General features: G+C 44.2%; 3 protein-coding genes across 3 annotated transcripts; 2 read left to right on the top strand and 1 right to left on the bottom strand.

Annotated features, from left to right (window-relative positions):
• The first annotated feature begins 1,951 nt into the window (after positions 1–1,951).
• On the top strand, positions 1,952–15,304 carry aebp1b (AE binding protein 1b). The gene is made up of 22 exons (XM_083912226.1): positions 1,952–2,973; positions 3,995–4,165; positions 4,259–4,315; positions 5,452–5,928; positions 7,625–7,699; positions 8,246–8,311; positions 8,651–8,734; positions 9,817–9,888; positions 9,985–10,094; positions 10,472–10,611; positions 10,702–10,786; positions 10,888–11,032; positions 11,151–11,239; positions 11,703–11,826; positions 11,999–12,195; positions 12,348–12,524; positions 12,667–12,830; positions 13,015–13,580; positions 13,720–13,859; positions 13,993–14,092; positions 14,213–14,379; positions 14,465–15,304. Exons 1-22 carry the CDS (start codon positions 2,730–2,732, stop codon positions 14,840–14,842), a joined length of 3,828 nt encoding a protein of 1,275 aa, XP_083768352.1. The 5' UTR covers positions 1,952–2,729; the 3' UTR covers positions 14,843–15,304.
• Positions 15,305–15,446: 142 nt separating this feature from the next.
• On the bottom strand, positions 15,447–19,561 carry pold2 (polymerase (DNA directed), delta 2, regulatory subunit). The gene is made up of 11 exons (XM_083912030.1): positions 19,443–19,561; positions 18,388–18,617; positions 18,176–18,297; positions 17,946–18,069; positions 17,683–17,797; positions 16,911–17,109; positions 16,712–16,792; positions 16,335–16,492; positions 16,109–16,236; positions 15,913–16,014; positions 15,447–15,741 (listed from the first exon to the last, which is right to left on the bottom strand). The coding sequence occupies exons 2-11, from the start codon at positions 18,608–18,610 to the stop codon at positions 15,581–15,583; spliced, it is 1,413 nt and encodes a 470-aa protein (XP_083768156.1). The 5' UTR covers positions 18,611–18,617; positions 19,443–19,561; the 3' UTR covers positions 15,447–15,580.
• Positions 19,562–19,845: 284 nt separating this feature from the next.
• Positions 19,846–21,506, top strand: nono (non-POU domain containing, octamer-binding). Its single transcript, XM_083912136.1, has one exon. It carries the CDS (start codon positions 19,925–19,927, stop codon positions 21,230–21,232), a length of 1,308 nt encoding a protein of 435 aa, XP_083768262.1. The 5' UTR covers positions 19,846–19,924; the 3' UTR covers positions 21,233–21,506.
• The last annotated feature ends 252 nt before the right edge of the window (positions 21,507–21,758 follow it).

The raw sequence follows: 21,758 nt of genomic DNA, 5'->3' as shown, positions 1-21,758 counted from the left end.
TTATCATCCATGATGTCTTTTCTGAAACATTACGCTCAAGCTTTTGTGAAAAAAGTCACCAACACTCAGTCTGATGTACTGCCCGAACAGTAATTACCATGTGAGTGACATGAGAGGTCAGGAGTTCTTATCTCCATGTCCTCGACTGGTATTTGGTTGTTTTCAAGTATAGCACACTCTCTTTTATTCCTGTGTGCATGGTATAAGAAGTATTCAGATTATTAACAAAGTGAATGATGTGTAAAAACACAACATTACATGTATAATTGATGTATTCAAAGTTGGATCTGTAAATGATGGAATCAGTCAGTTATGCAAGAATAATTACCCCTAGTAGGTCTATATTAATGTAATGTAATAAAATTACATTTACTCAAGTACTACACTAATTTGCCAATTTGTAGGCTTCTTCTAAGTCAGGCACATTATGTGTGTTTCACTCCACTACATGTATCTTACCAGTTACTTAACAAATTAACATTTAACATTCATAAAATATGATCCGTTATGACTATAGACCTAAATAGACCTAAAAATTAAAAGTATGCATTTACAGAGTAAACCAGTAGCCTATATAAAGGGGAGTGTACCTATGTCCCTCGGGTCCTATGTTCCCCCCTTTGTATGTGACCTTTTCACAGGAAAGGGTCTGTTATTTTTTCCACAATCAGTGACGAATTCCTGGGCATATAGGCCTATGTTGACCCTACCACTAACCCCTAACCCTGACCCTCACCTTAACCCATAACCCTAACAAAAAATTCTAAATGAAATCAGCCGAGGTAGAGGCTTATGCAACCGGGGAACATAGGACCATTTAGGGGAACATAGGGATGACCCCCTTGGCTGTATCAGTTGTCTTTTTTGTGCTACTTTTACATTATATTTTTAGCATTTACTGTTGTCTCATAATTGCCACTTTTGCCACTTTTGTTGCTGTTCAGAAAACACAAACAGCACTTCCTGCCAACATACTGCAGTTAACGCTAACATTGGTCACATACCAGAACAAGTAACAAGTATGGAAGTAAATTCCTGAATTCCTTACTGCAATCTTACTATATTGAGCAAGTGAGCCTTCATTTGGCTTTTATTACTTAAATCATTGCCCCTTCAGATTTCTGTCTGTATTGTGAAATAGCTTGGGTGAAAAAAAAAGAGAAAGCATTTTCCCAGCTTGCTCCCCAGTGTGTGTGTGTATCTGTATCCTTGCCAGTTGAAAAGGCCTCTCCTTGACCTTACTGTAGTCTCAATTATCAGCTGCATTCTTCACAGCCTCAGTCATATCCTCCATAGTTCTGATTACTTGTTGCAATGCAGTTTTCTTAAAAGCAAACCTTCCATGCCTTATTGCAATCTGTTCCAGTGTCTTCACAAACTGAGAGCGTATGAACTGAATTGTTTTAGCAGGTGTGTGCGTGTGTGTGTGTGTGTGTGCGCGCGCACGCGTGTGTGTGTGTGTGTGTGTGTGCGTGTGTGTGTGTGTGTGTGTGTGTGTGTTTGTTCCTCTGTGTGTCTGGCTCGTCTGAAGATTTGCTTAGCTTTAACAGGTGAGGCACAAACTTCAGCTGAGGTCATAGACATTGACTAGACTGGTGGTTTACGACGGGTCCAGCACTTGAAGGCCATGACAGTTTCTCCGAACAGTGGACGGAGGAGGAGGAGAAAGAGGAGGAAGAGGAAGGATGCTAAAGGAAACACCAAATCTTAAAAGGTTATCATTCTGTCATCTGCTCAATTCACAATTCTCCTGTTTCTGTGTGTGTGCGCCTCCATCGCTGATCATAACTTTTCCCCCAGAAAAAGAAAGCGAGCTACGCAACACCGCGAGGGAAGAATGACAGAGCAACACTCAGCAAAGATCCATTCCCAACCAAAACAAGTCCTGGACTGAAAAATGATTTATGTTCTACTCCTGCCTGTATTCATTTTCTTTGAATTCCTCTCTCTGATGATTAGTGGTGTTTTGTTAACACACACAAAATCCCTGTCCTCCCCTTTTTGCCCCTTCCTCCTCTTCCTCCCCCTCCTCCTCCTCCTCCTCCTGTTGTGGAATTCACTGTCTCTGGAGTCGCTCCTCTCTCCTGCTGATCTGCTCTGTGGGGAGTCTGCAGGGTGAAAGCTCTCCGGTGAGTAATTCAACAGGAGCTGCAGATGTAAAAAATAAAAAAAAGGAGCTTGCTTATTTCTCTAACCCAGGAGGTGCAAACCCTGTAGTCTGAGGCCTCACCTGCCTTCCCTCATCCTCCTCCCCCGCCTGTCGCCTGTCTGAGCCTTGCACCTGTTCTGACTCGTCAGGTGAAGTGGATCCTCTGGCCTTTGCGCTGTTGTTTCAGCTGACCGTAGCTGCGGGGCAATTAGGAACCCAGTCTATTCATTTGACTGGATTGCTGCTTTGCGCTGTATCTCTCTCCCTGTGTGTGTGTGTGTGTGTGTGTGTGTCTATAACCCACCTCCCTTCCCTCCCTGCATATCCCAACCCCCCTCCCACTCCATCTCAGTCTAGCCCAGTCTGAGCCTGGTGGACGCCTGTGACTGTGGGTATGTGTGGAGCTCCAGAAATTTCCCTGCTGGAGTAAAAGTGTGGATCACATTGCAAGGACACAGGGGTGGAAAGGGTGAAAAATAATTCTTCTGGTGAGCGAAGTTGGACTGAGCATTGGACGGCTGAGATCGAAGAGTAGAAAACTCCAGACCAAAGGATTCTGCAGTTTGGAAGAGCAGCAGGTATGAAAAGCCAGACTGTGGTTGTGTCTGGGGCTCTGCTGGTCCTGTGCTGCCTGCTGATTCCCAGAGGAGTGGAGAGCGCTGGGGGGATTGTTTCTCTCCAGCAGACTGAAGGGGAGAAGCAGGCAGGGGATCTGCTGCGAGATGGGTCCATGGATGACCCAGAAAGTGAGCAGGGACTCGTAGAGGACCCACTGGGGAGCAGCAACACGGATAAGAGAGACACAGAGGAGGCTGCACGGCCAGGTGAGTGAAAACGAAATCCAATTTGAACTTTAAAAAAAATACAAATATGCTACACAGACAATACATATAAGCTGTTCAGGTTTGGTTTGAGGTCCAACACGACATGGAAGAGCAAACACAGACATAAACACACATTGGTTCAGTCTCTGACAGCTCCATCAGGCATGAGAAAGTCCAGTTGCTCACCTCGCAACTACTACAACTTCTCCACAGCAGAGAAGAAACAGGTTCGACTGTTTCTTTGTCTTTGTCTCACACCAGACACGAGTAGAAGACAGTCAAGCATCTTGCAGACAGATTTTTACAACACTGACCTCTTTCATTGCCACTGCTTACTGCCTGTAACCCTGTATGATTAATGCTGACTCCAGTACTACATTCCCACACAATGGGAATGGAAGCTTGTTGCACACTAGCAATAAACCTATTCCCTGCTTTCTAACTAAGCTTCAAATGCAATACAAATCAGCACACACTAGCTCTTTAATGAGTCTCACTGATGGGTTTATGCTTTGGCAGTAAGATGTTGCTGAGGTGATACTGATGTTTTTTATTGAGTATCTGGACAGATTTTGTGTCATTAAAACAGAAATGTGGTTAATGGAGCACACTTAATGGAAAGGGAGGGAAGTGTTTCCATGAAAATGCCTCAAGACTTCAGACGACCTCAGAAGGAAATACTGATCTGGCTGTCTGGATATTCCTTGGCAGCGTTTGGTTGCGTTTTGACATCGCCGAAAATAAATCATTGCATAATGTTGTTCTCACACTGTTCAGAAATGATACAAAGTGTGGCATAAGTTTTTACTTGAGAACTCAATATGAATGTGCTTTCATAAATTAATAATTTGGCATGTGATGGCAGATTTTCACCTGCTAAGAAATGTAGAAATAACAACTGAAGAGGATTCATTTTAAATTCAGTTCAGGAGATTTCTTGGGCTGGTGACAGGGACGATGAATTATGCATCAACATTTGTTCTGATCACGAGTGCTACATGCTTCTCCTCATCTCTTCCAGGTATTTTGGACAGGGTAAGGAGAGCACCAGAAGAAGGCAAAAAGAAGAAGAAGGACAAGAAGAAGAACAAAGAGCCAAAAGACCCCAATGCCACCAAAAAACCCAAATCTGACAAGAAGGGAAAGAAGAAGGACAGGCAGACGACCACCACTTTACCACCAACGACGACAGGTGAGGGCAGAAAAGAGCACAGAGCCAAGTCTGTACTTGAGTGACCTGCTCTTGAATGCATGTCGTTGACCTTGTGTGTGTCTCTGCCTCCAGCGATCCCGACTGAACCACCCACTGAGCCATACACAGACTACCCCTATCCTGATGTTGGTGAGTGACACATCAAACAAGCAACCCAACTATTTTTTTGTGTAACACTATTAACAACTATTAACGGAGAAATCCGGTAGAGTCGCATTAAAGCGGCTTTTTAACCACTAATACTGCTCAAAATAAGACAAAAACCTCTGCAGTAGCATGATAAGAGTCCCTACACATAAAACGAAGCATCAATGGGCTCCTTCCTTTTGGATTGCATTCAGAAAATGACTTGAATGGACTTTACTATGAGAGAAGCTGGTACCGAGACCAGTTGGTAAGTCTTTCAAAACACTCTACTACATTTGTCGGGTTGCATTGTGAGAAACACAGGCTTCATGTTTTGACAAAGAAGAAGAATGTGTTGGAATTAAAGAGGTGACATCTCTGGTTCTGCTGCTACATTATTGTAAGAGTGCTATGCTAAATCAGTGGAGTACTCTGTTTCTGTTATTTACACAGTAGCCAATACTGTGGAAATTAAAAGTGAAATTGGTCATTTATACATTTCCATTAAAAACAAAATAAGATGCTGAAGTTGAACCATATATATAAGGAACTACGAAATATAAATGTAGGGTGATAAAAGAAAAGACTCCTCTCTGCTCTTCCAAAAAAAATCCCACTATAGCATAAAGAAAAAAAACACAACCATCCCTTTTGTCTGACCTCCCATCCCTCCCCTTATAGTTTGTATACAGTCTTTTAGGAAATTTAGAGTTGTACATGAAGTAACTATGGATCCCTTCAATTTCCTTCTGTCCTCACAACACCATTATCCCACCTACAGGAAAACCTCTATTGAAATAACAATTAGAATAAAAAAAACAACAACTTTTTAGCACTAGTACTATTCAGCTGTCATAATCATACTTTTCTTGGAAGCCTGTCCTCGAAAGGTACACGTGCATGCAAAAGAAACCAACTAAACCTTTCTAAATTTGATTCATGCTTGCTTCAGTCTGCTTCCAATAACAAATGCTGTATCATATTTCTAAGAAAGTATTATTTGTTTTTCGTTTTGCATATTTCACAATTTCAATATGTCACATCCCATTTAAAAACAAAAGCAGTCTAAAAGTGTAAAATTTCGGGAACCATACAAAATATTTGACTCTACACATCTGAGACATCTGTTTCTCTGTCAGACAATGATTACTGGAAACCGGACGACGATGACTACTGGGAGGCCGAGCCAACACCATCCAGGCCTCAGCCCGAGGCTCCGGTAACAGATCTTCCCTACGACTACTGGAAGCCGAAGGAGGAAGACCCAGTTGCTGCAGTGACAGACGCCTACGAGGACTACTGGAAACCAGAGGAGGAGAAAGAGCCGTCCACACCGGCGCCTGATGCATACGACGACTACTGGAAACCAGAGGAGGAGAAAGAGCCGTCCACTCTGGCACCTGATGCATACGACGACTACTGGAAACCAGAGGAGAAAGAGCAGTCCACTCCATTACCTGACGTCTACGATGACTATGGGCCAGACAGCAAAGAACCATACGCCCCCGTGACTGATAACTATGACAGCTACTATAAAGAGGTGGACCCAACACCCCCCGCCCCTGAGGTTGATGGGAAGGCCGGGAAAGATGACACCGATTACTGGGACGCCACATGTAAGTGTGACTCTTCCCTCAGCTCTGTTTGGATTGAGGATGTTTGTTTTGTCAAACATGAATGAGATGAGATGAAACTATAATAATCCCTTGCTTTTTACTTTTTCATTGTTTTTTAGATTGCTACTTTTTAAAGTAGACCAATTTAGAAATCCCTGCAGACATGTATTCGGACATATATACAGTAGTAGTACTAATAGTCTGCTTGGAGCAATAATGTGTGTCGGATGTGTTTTGTCTGCAAAAAGTCTAATTTCCGCATTTAAATCCATAAAAGGCATCTACTTCTTCTACCTCATTAAAAGGTCCAGACTTCAAGGCTTCAAGTTTCTACATCACAATTGTATATTAAGTCGTAAATTGAACAAGGAATGACTTCCAAATTAGTTGTGATGTCACAAATCATGCTCGTAGGCTCATCCCTCATGATCAGATTTCCAATGAGTGCAGAGAAACTTTCCACTTTCAGTAGATGAAAGTGAAAACATCCTTCTCATGTCAAGCTCTGCATAATATCATTCTGCACAGTGAAGCTCAAACATCCAACAGGAAGAACAAGAAGAAAAACATATTTATTTGCTTCTTATATTGGCAAGCGTCGTCTAACTTAATTTCCAACTGCATTTATTTTTTTGCTCGCGGTTTCATATTGGATCACTTCATGCATCGAGCTGCCTCATAATGACTCGTTTCACTGCGTTGCTTACAGCCACAGCCAAACGTGGATCAGTGACACCTGGTTTGAAATCTGTGTCTAAAATGGGTGCAGGGAGTTGTTTACGGGGATCTCTGTCGTGGATAACATTTTAATTGTGATCGAAGAGAAACATCTGAGACACTGGGAGAAACATTTTACACATATAAGAAAAAAAATGGCTCTCAAAACTTATTGTAAATGCCACTGTGTCTGAATTTTCACCCAATACAATGCATGCTGGGAACTGTGCAATAAGCTCACAAGATTTCAAAGAAACTCTAAGTGATGTTTTTTGTTAAATGATCAGTTGGTAATGAATCACAGCTAAAGATCCTCATGACTCACTGTTGTTGAGAACAGCTTGGGGGGTTGCCATAACTAAATATTATTGTTTAAATAGTGATCTTTAGTCCAAACCAAGTCGAAAAAACAAATAATAATTATTCTATTTAATAAATTCAGTGTTTAAGTCTTGATATTATATGGAAAATGATATACCTGAAATGATTTTTTAGATATTTTTCCTTTATAAAGTATATTACTGATATTTAATACAATATCTTCTGAATTCAGGCCTCTGATAACGACAACACATTGTTCCACCCTTTTCAAAATAAAGCCAAATAACAAATACCTCAAACAATTATCCTTTAGGATCTTAATTACAGACTTCATGCTGAAAACCTTTATGAACGTCACTATCTCTTCCAGCCTCCGTGCGGCCGGAGGTCAACTGTGACTGAACTTGTTTTTTCCACAGGCTGAGATATCGGAAACATTGTGTCGTGTGGCTTTGTGACACTAGTCTGGACCGGAGTGACATTCTCTCATTACTCTGTGTTTCCAGCATACTGTACCGTACCACTGCTCTCCCTACATTTCCACTGATTCCCTCACACTCGCCCGTCCTGCATTTGCTGTCACTTTCTCCTGTTTCTCTAACTCCCTGTGTTTGACCTTTAACATCTTTTTATTATGTTTTGTTTTCCTCTCCTGCAGTTGAGGTGCCAGAGAATCTGCCATTCCCTGATGGTGAAGAGGTCAGCCCTGAAATCAAAGTAGAAACTCTACCAGGTAACTGTTGTCACTCAAGCACGTTAGAAATTCGCTTCACATCCATTAATCGATATGTCAGATTTTCAATTAGGAGAGTTAACGTGTAAGAAATCTCTGCAGACTTGTGACGCAGATGAAATGATCATTCCGTCTGTGCCTTGAGGCTCGGAGCAGATGAGAAATCATGAGCAATTCAACACATGGGAATGGAAGTATAATAGTGAGCCTGTGAGCTAACCTGCCCTACTTTTCAAACACGAGTGTGTGTTTGCTTCGTTCCACGGTCAACAAAACTTTCCAATGTTTTGATGTGGAGTTAAAGAAGCCTTGTCATCAGATCACAACTGTTAGGATTCTTGTAAATGTAAATTAAAGATTTAACAACTTAATTTCATGGTAGGCGTCACATTGGCATCAAAATAAAGAACCTTTGTTGTGGTTGAGAAAACCAGGGCTGTGCTAACCTGTAAAACTTTATGAAAGCATGTCGTCTTGGTAAATGTCATTTGTAATGTACGGGTGTCTGTCACTGAACCAGTCGTCTGACTTTTTTTTGTTACACAGACGAGCCCACAGCCACTTCTCCCTACGAGGGGACGTGGTATGATGATTATGACGAATACGGAATGAGTATGTGCCCACACACACACACACACACACACACACACACACACACACACACACACACACACACACATAACATATGAATATATGAAACATATCCATACTGAATGTTTTATATCAGGTCCATTAGTTAAGCTGCAGTGAGACTTCCTGCCAACAAGGAAAAGGGATAAACAGCAGTCAGGTTAAATAACTTTCCAGACTTATAAATGATCCTTTGTGACCTTTTTTCTGTTTATGGTTCCTACTGGCTTGCAAAATCCCCAAAATACATGCATATACATATACACAGGGCTGCCGTATTACAGCTATTTCTATAAAAAAAATACCCTTGATTTTCAACAGGAAGGAAAGAAGACGAGAATGACGACAAATGGATGGTGAAGGAGAGAGAGAGAGCAGAGAAAGAACGAGCGAGGCTGGAGAAAGGTAAGATAACCGCAGGTGTGAATCTTACATAACACCACTCTGCACAGTCATGTCAGAATCTGGTCAGAATACATATCATACTGTAGATGCCAAAGCAAAGCACGCGGCCTGTGACCTAAGTGCAACAGTACTAACAGATAACATCTCCAAGTGTTGGATCATATTTCTGTTCTAAGAGAACACAGATGTGACTTAACACCGGGCTCATGTCGGCGGGCCTTTGGTGCTTGCTTTAACTTGCTCGACAGGGACAAAGTTCATCGCTCTGAAACAAAATGGAGATTATTCAAAAAAAGTTCAGAAAGCTCTCCATGTGCTATAGACTGAAGCAAAGAGAGTGAGATGAGGGGGGGTTGGGGGTTAGCTGAGCAGTGGATGAGTGTGAGTGATAAAGAAAGGATGCAACAAGAATTAGCAGCCAGTGGATGTTGCACAATGTCAAGCTCTAAAGTATCCACATCACATTCGACTCTCTCTCGCCACGTGTTTGTTGTGTGTAGCAGGTTTAGCTGGCGGTTAAGGAGAGCCTGGAGACGATGATATATAACACTGTCAGGACCGGTGTCAATAGGGCACTTCCTGTGCGGACGCTCCGCTGCTATCTGGCTTAAAGGTGCAAAGGCGTTTTTAACTCACATGAGAAGTTTCTGCGGCACTCATCTAACACAGAGGCCCAAAAGCAGATGTGTGTCAATGGATGCATGTGCTTGCCCACTTGAGCGTGTTTCACATTCACCGCTAAGACGTCTGGCAGCCATACCACCAGCAGTAAACTACCCTGTGTCAATGTGCCACAATGTCCGGCGTGTGAGAGTTAATAATGATGGATGGGATTCAGCAGTCTTCTTCAATAGTAAACTCTGTGAGTTTGATCGCACTTGGACTGGGAGGGAAATCACAATATCTGGAAGGGTTTTGTTCACCACACTCCAGCCCTGGGGGATTTTTGGCATATAAAACTGACAAAATAAAGATGAGTTCCTAGATCATTTCTTGGCAGAAAGAGAAAGAGAGAGAGAAAACATACAGCAGAAAAAGCACAATTTATTTGGCATTTAGACTGTTTTTCTGATTTCTGCCAGAGAGACTGCAGAAGCTGAAGGAGGCAGAGGAGCGGGCCAGGAACAGACCACGTGTCTTCAAAGAGCCAAAGAGTAAGTCAGCCTCTGTTCAGATCTGGAAAACATGGCATATGAATTGGTTATATAATTAACATATCATTTGATTTTCTCTTTTGTATGTCTGTGCAGAGTGTCCTCCCCTGGGGATGGAGTCCCACAAGATCGAGCCTGACCAGCTTACAGCCTCCTCTATGTCTCAGTACAGTTTTGCACCCCAGAGGGCACGCCTCAACATGCAGGTACACACCACTCAGAGCAGGAGTGCTGTGATGTGAACGCTTTCATGCAGTATAGCTATCACTTAGATACTGCCAGGCCTTGGAATAAACACCAGCTACCAGCCACGTGTTGGAAAATACTGTTATGGCTGAGTCTGCCCTTTCCATTAGCTGCTTTGGGTGTTTATGTTCACAATCTTTATAGTCTTAGAATCTTTTTAGCAGCTCAGCATTTAAATCAGCACACAAATGTTTCTGCTTAACCCCTTTATTCATCATGGCATCTGTGATGTATGTCCAAGTATGAATGAAACCACTTGTGTGATAAGCGGATGAAGTACATGTGTGAGCTCAAAATGTGACAGAGTCAAAGTTGATGTGGTCTCTGTGGTTCCCAGGGCTCCGATGATGAAGACAACATGAGAGGCGGAGCGTGGTGTGCAAACTCAGAGGACACGATCCACTGGTTTGAGATCGATGCTCGCAGGGAGACGGAGTTCACAGGAGTCATAACACAAGGGCGAGACTCCTTGAACGAGTAAGGCAGAAATGCACAGATGAATACACTAACCGTATTTTTTCTAAATTTCTAAGTTCAACATGCTGCCCACGTATTGTGTCGTTTCAGGAATGACTACGTGATGTCCTACACCCTGGCTTTCAGCAATGACAGCAGAGAATGGACCCCCATCCACGACGGATACGCTGACTGGGTGAGAGTTTACCCCAAAATGATGCATTTCCTCAGGCACCATGTGTGATGACTCCTTCCTCTTTCCCTGACTCACCTCTCTCCCTCCTCTCTCTCGCCCAGTTGTTCTTTGGAAACAGTGATAAGGACACTCCGGTGATGAACCAGCTAGCAGAGCCTGTGCTGGCCCGCTACATGCGAATCATCCCTCAGAGCTGGAACGGCTCTTTGTGTATGAGGCTGGAGGTCCTCGGCTGCCCCCTGCCCAGTGAGCCTCAAACACATTAACACGCTTATACATATGCACACACACACACACACACACACACACACACACAAAAACACACAGAATAATTAATACCTTTTGATCTTTTTGTGTTTCACAGATCCAGTGGACGTTCAGTACAGGCAAAATGAAGTGACTCCAGTAGATTACTTAAAGTTCAAACATCACAGCTACTCAGAGATGGTTGCAGTGAGTATCCTCAGCCCCCACCCTGCTCGTTTGCAGGCTGATTGAATTCCAATGTAAATGTGCAGCTATTTTCACAAAGCCAAAAAGAAAATAATCTCCCTGAAACAATTTAACATTGAACCAGGAGGTCTGCTTTAGTCCACTTTAATATAAACTGATATTAAAAGTCCTGCAGAGGGCTCATTCCTTCTCAGTTTGTTATTTCAACCACCTGAGGCCAACGCGACCTTTTCACACTAACGCTTCCATAGTCCATAGTGAACTGCGCCCACATTTTCTCATGCTCAATGCTTTCTCAGTAGCACAGATAAATCTGCAGGGATGTTTAGCTATTGTGACAAATCTGTGAAGAAGGTCTGATGATGTCTGAATAACAGCCATCAGCTGTTTCGTAAATAATGTGTGAATATGATAACATACAATACTTTGCACACTGACTGTTTCTATAATCTCATGTGTTCAGCTTATGAAGTCAGTGAATGCGGAGTGCCCCAACATTACCAACGTTTACAGCCTGGGCCGCAGCTCCAAGGGTCTGGATATTATGGCCATGATCATCTCTGGTAACCCGACAGAGCACGAAATAGGTGGGAATGCGTTCAATTTTAACAGCATAATGCTAATTGGTTGAAATTAAACAGCTGGGCCTCGATCGCACCACAGAGATTCCTGTGAAACCACATAAACACCAGGTGGAAGTCGGCAAGATTGTTCTTAAGCTAAAAATAGCTACAGCATCCTGTCCGGTTGTCTCTGCAGGTGAGCCAGAGTTTCGCTTCACGGCAGGTCTCCACGGAAACGAGGCTGTGGGTCGGGAGATGATCCTGCTTCTTATGCAGTACTTGTGTAAAGAGTACAAAGACAGAAACCCCAGAGCCCAGCGGCTGGTAGAGGGAATACGCATCCACCTGGTGCCATCGCTCAACCCTGATGGACATGTGGAAGCTTTTGAAGCGGTCAGTGACTACGGTCATTAAACAAGCTTAAGTTTCTACTTAACTGGCAAACAAAAGAGCGAAACAAACAGGAAATGCCAGTGAATCATGCTGTGGCATTGGTCTGAAGTGACTTGACTCCATGTATCGCTTGTCCAAATTCTCCCCTGCAGGGATCAGAGCTGAGTGGATGGACCACGGGACACTTCACTAACGACGGCCACGACATCTTCCAGAACTTCCCCGACCTGAATAGTATCCTGTGGGACGCTGAAGAAAAGGGCATGGTGCCCAAACTCACTCCCAATCACCACGTACCCATACCAGATGACTTTAACACCAACAGCTCGGTAAGGAGAAGAGTACTGTTCTTTCAACCAGCAATCATAAAGTAGACCTTTGTACTCTTACAAAGGTGGTTGTGGTCCTCTCAAACACAAACAAAAATGAAGTTCTACTAAGCTCCCATTGGACTTCCTGTTTTTGTTCCAGATTGCTGAGGAAACCAAGGCTATAATCTCCTGGATGAAAAGCTATCCATTTGTGTTAGGTGCAAACTTCCAGGGTGGGGAGAGAATTGTAGCCTACCCTTATGACAGCTTTCGTCTCAACAAACCTGCCGAGAGCCAGAAACCCCACAGCCGCAAGAAGAGACAGTATGATTTTTTCTCTTCTTTTGCCACTGCGTTTTGTTGTTGTTTCCCTGCTTTACACATATTTATTTCCCAAACTCTCATTTGTTTCCTCCTCCTTTCTCCTGAATAGCTCGCCATGAACCACTCACTGTTAAAAATAATTTAAATTTTAAATATTTGAACGAGATGGACTTATTTCTTGCAGGTATGAAGAAGAAGGTTTTGATGTGACAGAGTGGGGAAGGGGATACCAAGAGGAGCCAGAGGAAGACTGGAGAGGAAGAGGATACACAGATCCCGAAGAGGAGTGGAGGGGCCACGGCCGTGGCTACGAGCACAACCAAGGCTACGACCGGGGCTACGAGCACAACCAAGGCTACGATCGGGGCTACGAGCACAACCAAGGCTACGATCGGGGCTACGAGCACAACCAAGGCTACGATCGGGGCTACGAACACAACCAAGGCTACGACCGTGGCTATGACCAAAACCAAGGCTACGACCACGACCACAACCAAGGTCACAATCAAGGTTATGGTACCAGAGAGGAGGAAGAAGATGATAGAGGAAGAAGCGCCGGCTACCAGTACGCTGAGCCCGAGGATGAGCCACGGGTGATAGCAGACGAGTCCCTCTTTAGGTGGCTGTCTGTCTCCTATGCCTCCACACACCTGACCATGACACACAACTACCACGGCTCCTGCCACGGAGACATGGCTGCAGGGACGCACGGCATCGTCAACCGGGCCAAATGGAAGCCAATCACAGGAAGTAAGTAGAGGGCAGTAGGTTTCTTATGTTTTGCAGGAATTAAATTTTGTGCATGTATTTATAACACACCCTGGTGGTCAATGTGTGCAGTGCAGACTCTGAGGTTTATGTATGCGCATGCGTGTTCTCCCTTCTCTAGGCATGAATGATTTCAGCTATTTGCACACCAACTGTTTTGAGCTATCCATATTCCTGGGATGCGATAAGTTCCCTCACCAGAGTGAGTTGGCGTATGAGTGGGAGAAGAACAGAGAAGCGATGCTCATCTTCATGGAGCAGGTCAGTCGCATTCATGCTGTGTGACAGCATGTGATACACAGTATATAGACTGCTGTACTGTAATACAGACGCTGACTTTAGATTGTCCACATAACTGGTACTCAATCGTGGCAACTTGAACTTCCCTCTCTAGGTGCATCGTGGCATCAGAGGCATCGTGAAAGATCAGCAGGGGAACCCCATTGTAAATGCCACTGTGTCTGTAGAGGGGATAAACCACGATGTCACTACAGGTTTGGTGAAAGACTTCCTCTTCCCTTTCCTGCAGCTCACATGTTTTAACTCAGGTGCTTTGACACACAATACAGCTCTCTCTGTGCTTCAAATAAACTGTCCTCACTTTGTCATTGTAGCACCATCAGGGGACTACTGGCGGCTGCTTAACCCGGGAGAGTACCGCGTGACGGCTCGAGCTGAGGGCTTCTCCTCTGTGACCAAACTCTGTGTGGTGGGTTACCAGTCAGGAGCCACCGCCTGCAGCTTCAATCTGGCCAAGTCCAACTGGGACCGTATTAAACAGGTAGGGTGCTGCCATCCTGAACTGACCACACCATAAATACTGGTCGATCTAGGGCTTAATCAAGCCTTTCTTAATTTCTCTGCAGATCATGGCACTCCATGGCAACAAGCCGATTCGACTCAGCTACAGCGACAACAGAGTACAGAACCCTGCAGTGTCTAATGGTAACAGACGCGTGGTTGATGGCAACAGTGGGTATTCAGCAAATTCACGAGTCAGCGCTGAACGACAGAGGCGGCTCAGGATAGCTCGTATCCGTCGCCTCCGGCAGCAGAGATTACTCAAGTTAAGATCAACAACAACAACGTTACCCCCCACAACAACCACAATTCCCACAACACCAGAGACCACCACCTCTTGGTATGACTCGTGGGCCATAGGGGAGGGGCAGTCCTCGACACCTGGCGGTTTCACAGACTCCATCCTGGATTATAACTATGAGTACAAGATCGATGACTATTAATCTGAATACACACGGCCCCGATTCAGTTAACATGCAACTGTCCTCACCTACAAGTAGTTCTCATTGCCAAGTTGTACTTCGAGCAGGCTGAAAGAATCAAATGAGGTATCAAATCTTTGTATGACACATGAGTAATGAGAATGTACAGAATATTAACTACATTAATTGTATAAAGATAGTGTATCTATTACTGCCTTTCCACAGAAATTGACCCTGTTAATAGTATTTCCATGCGACAGTTTTTAATCACTTATTATTCAGTCTTTTTGCTTCATGAAAAGATGTTTATTGTGGGTGCACATAAAAAAAGATTTTTTTTACAGTATGAACAGTCACTAAAGGTTTAAAAAGCATTTGTTCGAAGTAGGTAACAGAGTCAGAGGAAGGAAAGCATATGACGGGTTGCCTCAGACAGCAGCAGTAGTTTTTTTTTTCCAAATAAAGGCTTGTTAATACACAACGCTTGTCTCTTTTTTTCTGTTTTTTTTAGCACCTTTGCGAAAATTGATCTAAGAGTACAATACTTGGGTATCAGAGAATACACCTTAAAGACCATATAAGATTATTTAACAACAATGCATTGAACATTATGACTGGACAGCATCAGTGCAGAAGGGGCTGTAATTCTTGGCCCGATGTCGCTGTGACTCCTGTGTGGTCAGGAGAAATGAGTCTGAATATTCATCAATAGTGCCCGAGAAGTGTCAGCATTGTTGTACTGTATGTGGATATGGACCCTCAGTGGCTGACGTTCATCTCACTTTCCTCATCGTCGTCGGCAGAGAAGGCTGAGAAGCTGACTGGCTCACATGCAAGAGTACGTAAATTGACCAGGCATGCCGTTTGCGTGCTGCTGAAGTCTGGAATAGTAACCAACAGGACTTCTTGGCCATCAGGACCTTGCAGGAAGAGAAGAAATACATTGGCACATTGGTATGTACAGTTCAAATGGAATGATACTGTATAGCCAAAATAATGTGAATATGTTGTCTGTTAAGGGTCCAAAGAAAGACCAAAGTGATCGTCCAACAAGGTTCTTATGTGTACATGTACACATCACACACACTGACCTTTGATGAGCTTGGAAGCAAAGGTTGGGGCGCTGCCACTGAAGTAAACGTTGGGACACTCTTCCAAGATGAAAGGGTCTTTTTGGTAAAATGGGTAACAGCCTGACACAAAACGCACAGAAAACAGTGTGAAAACTTTGAGCCAATATCAGCCAGAAGGTTCGTGTTTTATTCTGCATCAACTTGTCAGACTTACCTAGAGTATCAGGTGCCGTAGGAGCCAGGTGTCTGAGTCGTAGCGTATCCTCCAGTATTTCCAGATGATTGTCCATGCTGCTGTACCTCTGCATGTCACAGACATTCTGGCCCGATGTGCCCAGGAAACTTGAAGAAAACACAAATACAGGGACCTTTAACGTCTGAAAACTTGTTTGGGATTCAAGGCTAAATGGAAGAGAGTGAATGTGTATGTTATTGCTTACCTCACTCCATCAATGTTAGCTTGGTGTGGATTGGAGGCCAACTGTAGTGTGGGGTACACTGAGGACAGAGGGAACATGCAGCGGTGGAGAGGCTGCTGTGGGAGGGTATAGTTTGTGGGGTCATACTGGCCTGGCATCACATCCACCGGAACTGAGGCCTAAAACAGGAGGCAGTGACACTGTGACACTCATATGCCATCTATATTATCTATTATACTTTATATCAGTACTGCGTGGGAAGCCCGCTTACACTCCTGAATCCAAAATATATTACAGACAAATACAGAAAAAAAACACAGCAAATGCTCACATTTGAGAACCAGCAGTTCAAATAAATACATAGATACATAGCTAGATAGAGGGGGAAGCAGACTCACCACCAGTTGAAGCAGCAGCTCATCCAGCAGACGAATGGCCTCCACACTGCCAGCCTGAGTCTTCTTGGTGAGGTACTTGGGCTTTACACACAGAAAGGAGAAAACGGGTATTTAAAAATTTTTTTTAAGTGAACCGCTTTGCTTCTTTTCTGCAAGAGTAATAAAAAATATGTGTCAAGGTTAAACCAATTCCAGTTACCTTTGTTGATGAGTCCTTGTCCTGGGTGCTTTGGCTGAGGAGGTTTCCGGCCAGTAGGACCCTGGAAATGGTCGCTGCCCCGCTCTGCTCTCCCTGGTCACCGAGCTGACCAGTTACCATGTCAACTAGCAACTGTAGCCCCAACATGCTGTCAGCATTACTACTTCCTAGGCCAAGTCCTGAGACCAGGAGCACAAACCTGAACGGCGGCAGACAACAGCATTAGAATCTTTTATCAAAAAGGCTGGATTTAAGCTGTACATGTGCCATCCGACCTCTGCAGCTCATCTTGAATTCAGCGGCTCAACTGGTCTTCAACCAACCTATGTTCTCACACTACACCTCTCCTCCGCTTACGTTCAGGACATGATTAAACCGTACACCACAGTCCGCCCACTCTGCATCGGCAATTCGGCTTGGAATCGGAGGGGAACACCTAGTCACTCGACTAAGTCACGACTGTTTGCTGTCCTGGCACCCAAATGGGGGAACAAGCTCCCCATCAACATTCGGACAGCAGAAAGTCTACACATCTTCCACCGCAGGCTAAAACGCATCTCTTTCGACTGCACCTTGGCCAAGAATATTTTTAAAATTGCACATATATGTAGCACACTATAGTTTGGCTTATTTGAAGCTACGTGCTTACTTAATAACTTGCTCTCCTGGTTTGTACCCTAATTGTTAAATGCACTTATTGGAAGTCACTTTGGGCAAAAGCATCAGCTAAATGAAATGTAATGTAATGCATGTACAGTATGTGCATGTTTACCTGTCAGAGCTGAGCGCAGGTCTTGGTTTTTGAGGAGGAAGATCAGCCATGCAAAAGTCCTCAACGGTGAACTTTCCGTCGTTCTTCTCAGCTCCATATATTGCAACAACACTGCCTGAAGAAACAGAACAGATGCTATGTTACACAAGAGACATGTGCACATCTGTATTTCAGTGCTGCAGGGCTGTAATCTTTTAGTGATGTGATGTGACAGAGACATGGCTCATCCCTCATCCTGTCTTAACCTTAAGAAAAATCCTGACCTGTGACACACTTGTCTCTGTCAATTTTGCCCTCTAGTTTGATCCTCTGTAGCTCATCCTCCAGAATCAACTCATCTGTTTCACTGATGAATTTGGTTCGTGCAGGCTGTGGCAGCAGGTTGTGCTGAAGGAGAGAGGAAAACAAGAGACATGATACATGCAACTGTCAGCAACTGATTTCATATTTAAGTGTAGATGGGTCAGATATTGAATTTAGCCTGACTGCTGACCTCCTCGCTGATCTCTTTCAGAATAGATGGCTGCAATTCCATACGCTTGAACAAGGTTCCCACAATGCAACACTGCTCCCCTGTCTGAAGATCACACAGCTTTCTGATAAGCACATCTGATCCTGGCAGAAACAGGAAGAGACAACCAAATTAGAAAATACATGGAGGTATAAATTCTTTCCCAGATGTAGTTTAAAATGACCTGAGCTTACCCCACTTCTGCTGCGCTCTCTCTGAGAGCAAGGGCCTCATCTGCATGAGACGTGCCGCGTAAATATGAGCATACTGGCGACTGAAGCTGCGCTCCCCGACTGTGTAGCGCTCAGAGCACGGACTGTAGGCCAGCGACATCCTCTCAAACACCGGCCCCTGGTCCTCGGCAGGGCGGCAGAGCAGAGAGGAGCCCTCCTTTTGGGCGCTCATCTCGGAAAACATGATTGTTCTGAAGCAGAACCAGAGGAGAGTTTAATAGAGAGGTTAGTAATAATGTATCTACTTTATGGCAAGCAGTTTTAACATTTAATCGCTAGACTGGATATGTATTGCAGCTATCTGTAATCCAGTTCTTCCTAGTCAAAAATAACATTTAAGCTATTCACAATGATATATAATTGCCATTTCAGATATCCTCAACATCACTCTTACTGCTACAAATGCTGTCACTTTTGCCATTCATGTGTGTAGGGCTTTCAATTCTTGATATCAACAATTACATATCTACAATGCACATTCTGAATATCTGTCATGGATATCCAAAATGAAAAACAATTGCAGATATCCATCGAAAATACATTCTGACTAGTAAAAATGTCATTACACATATGCACAAGTGCAATTTTACTAGTAAGTATTACATTACAGATATTTTGGATATCTGAAAATCTTATCCAGAGTGTTTAGTCTATATATCTAAAATGTTATTGTGGATATCTAGAACTCAAAGCACAACACACATAAATGCCAAACTAGTAGTACTAGTACTAGTAAGAATGATGTTGTGGATATCTGTGACAAGTGCAGATAGGACGAATGTCACTGTGGATATCTGAAATTATCATTCCGACTAGCATGAATTCAGTTTTAACTAGGAGAAATGTTGTTATGTATATCTAAAATGAAATTACAGATAGGAGTGTGACTCGATAAAACGTGCCATATCTACTTTGGAGTTTTAACAGCCAGGTCCAGGCTTTTATCAGTAATGCCTGAGCTCTTCCCAGAACATGCCACCTGTGAACCACGCCACTGTAAGTTTCAACAACCGTACCTTAGAAGAGGGGAAGTCACGCTGCAGCTGTGCACCAATGTTGAATCAGGTATTAAGTTATATTTTCAGATATCACTGCTTTTATTCCTTGTCGGCGTGCAGCAAAAGACAATTCCCGCGAAATCACCCGCTCGACATCGGAGCGACCACGTATTCTCGCGAGAACATGGGCAAACACCATAAACACAAAAAGTTAAGGTGTCATAAGCCTCAGCGAAAACGACTCACGTCAGCTGCATGGATAGTATTACATATATATAGATAAATAACGTTACACGGTGAAATATTTCGCCAAACGCCGAGTCTTTTCTTGTTTTCTCGCACCGTCGCACAGGACCTACGTCACAGATTTATGTTAACGAGTCGCGCTACATTGAGGTCACAATAGCAGCGTCGCCATTTTCGCAGCTCTTTGTGCGCCAGCGTCGGTGGTTTCGTCGACTCCTATTTTAACAAATTTGCTGAAGAAAAACCAAAACAAAATGCAAGGAAACAGAGGCCCCCAGCACAACCACGGGTCTAACCGCCCCGGAGAGCAGAAGAAACCCGGAGGAACAAACACCAACGGGCAGCACCCTGAGCACGCCGAGCACACCAGACCCAATGAGGCCTTAACCCTGGACCTGCAGAGCTTTAGGAAGCCCGGGGAAAAAACCTTCACCCAGCGCAGTAGGCTGTTCGTGGGAAACCTACCAACCGGAATCACCGAAGAGGATCTGGAGAAGCTCTTCGACAAGTACGGCAAGGCAAGTGAGATCTTCATCAACAAAGAGAGAGGCTTCGGCTTCATCCGGCTGGAGACCAGGATCATAGCAGAGATCGCCAGAGCCGAGCTTGATGACGCTCCGTTCAGAGGCAGACCCATACGGGTGAGATTTGCAACACACGGTGCTGCTTTAACTGTGAAAAATCTGCCTGATTTTGTGTCCAACGAGCTGCTGGAGGAGGCCTTCGCCGGCTTTGGTCAGATAGAAAGAGCCGTGGTCATAGTGGATGACCGAGGGAGGCCCACGGGGAAGGGAATAGTGGAGTTCACCTCAAAGCCAGCTGCAAGAAAGGCTTTGGATAAGTGTGGTGATGGCGCCTACCTGCTCACAGCGTTCCCTCGACCCATCACAGTGGAGCCCATGGAGCAGCTTGATGAAGAGGAGGGACTGTCAGAAAAAATCATCAACAAAAACCAGCAGTATCACAAAGAGCGTGAGCAGCCACCACGATTTGCCCAGCCGGGCTCCTTTGAGTATGAGTACGCCATGCGTTGGAAGGCCCTGATGGAGATGGAGAAGCAGCAGTACGAAATGGTGGACCGCAACATGAAGGAGGCCCAGGAGAAGCTGGAGGCTGAGATGGAGGCGGCCAGACATGAGCATCAAGTGATGCTGATGAGGCAGGACCTGCTGAGGCGGCAGGAGGAGCTGCGGAGGATGGAGGAGCTCCACAGTCAGGAGGTCCAGAAGAGGAAACAGGCCGAGCTCCGGCAGGAGGAGGAACGCCGGAGGAGAGAGGAGGAGATGCGGATGCGCAATGAGGAGATGCTGAAGAGGCAGCAGGAGGGCTTCAGAGGCAACTTCTCTGAAAATAGGGAGCAAGACATGAGGATGCACATGGGCGGTCACGGGATGAACAGAAACTCACTGGGCAGCAATTCTGGTGCTGCCGGTGCTGCTGAGAATGCTCCAATGATGCCAGGGGCAGGAAACGCCAACATGCCCGGAGGAGGCCAGGCTGGCTTTCCCAGAGGCCTCCCAGGGCCAGGAGACTATGGACCTAACAAGCAACGTAGATTTTGAATCATGTCATATTTTTTTCTCTTTTCATACTCACTGTATTTTACAGTTCATGTAGTGAGTGTTACTTTTTTGAACTTCGAAAATGTTTTGCATGTATTTTATTTTTTACCTTTTTATTTCTACCTTTTTGAGTTATGTCTTAAATACTAAAATGTCATAACTTCAAATGAGCCATGAGTTTAACTATTTCTCACCTTTTACTGTATTTTTGATATAGGTTTAGGAAATTTCTATTGCCTGGATATGTTGACTTTCCTGGAATAAATTCATGATTCCCCTCAGAATTTTGACATTTTTGACATGACATTTTCCATTTCTCTACATCTTTTAAAGCAGCGTGGAGCTGTCAGCAGGATCTGTGGCATTAATTAGAATTTGCTTTAATGAACACTGTTCCTGATGAATCAGTGGCGCCAAACACAATTCCAAGGCAGCATACAACATCACATCAATAAAACAATCTCCATTGTGAATATGGTGAAAAAGTAAATAATGCACAGTAGAAACTTCTGAAATCATACTTTGC

The sequence above is a fragment of the Echiichthys vipera genome (genome assembly GCF_963691815.1).
Source record: "Echiichthys vipera genome assembly, chromosome: 4".
NCBI classification, from domain to species: Eukaryota; Metazoa; Chordata; class Actinopteri; order Perciformes; family Trachinidae; genus Echiichthys; species Echiichthys vipera.
Note: the sequence above shows the minus strand (reverse complement) of the source record. Positions and strands in the feature narration are given on the sequence as shown.

Coding starts and splice junctions, on each gene's coding strand:
- aebp1b (XM_083912226.1), top strand. CDS start 2,730: ATGAAAAGCCAGACTGTGGTTGTGTCTGGGGCTCTGCTGGTCCTGTGC. Junction 4,316..5,451: donor CTACCCCTATCCTGATGTTG/GTGAGTGACACA, acceptor TTTCTCTGTCAG/ACAATGATTACTGGAAACCG. Junction 11,827..11,998: donor CCCGACAGAGCACGAAATAG/GTGGGAATGCGT, acceptor TTGTCTCTGCAG/GTGAGCCAGAGTTTCGCTTC.
- pold2 (XM_083912030.1), bottom strand. CDS start 18,610: ATGTTTTCCGAGATGAGCGCCCAAAAGGAGGGCTCCTCTCTGCTCTGC. Junction 18,070..18,175: donor TGAAAGAGATCAGCGAGGAG/GTCAGCAGTCAG, acceptor TCTCTCCTTCAG/CACAACCTGCTGCCACAGCC. Junction 16,237..16,334: donor GCTAACATTGATGGAGTGAG/GTAAGCAATAAC, acceptor GTTTTCTTCAAG/TTTCCTGGGCACATCGGGCC.
- nono (XM_083912136.1), top strand. CDS start 19,925: ATGCAAGGAAACAGAGGCCCCCAGCACAACCACGGGTCTAACCGCCCC.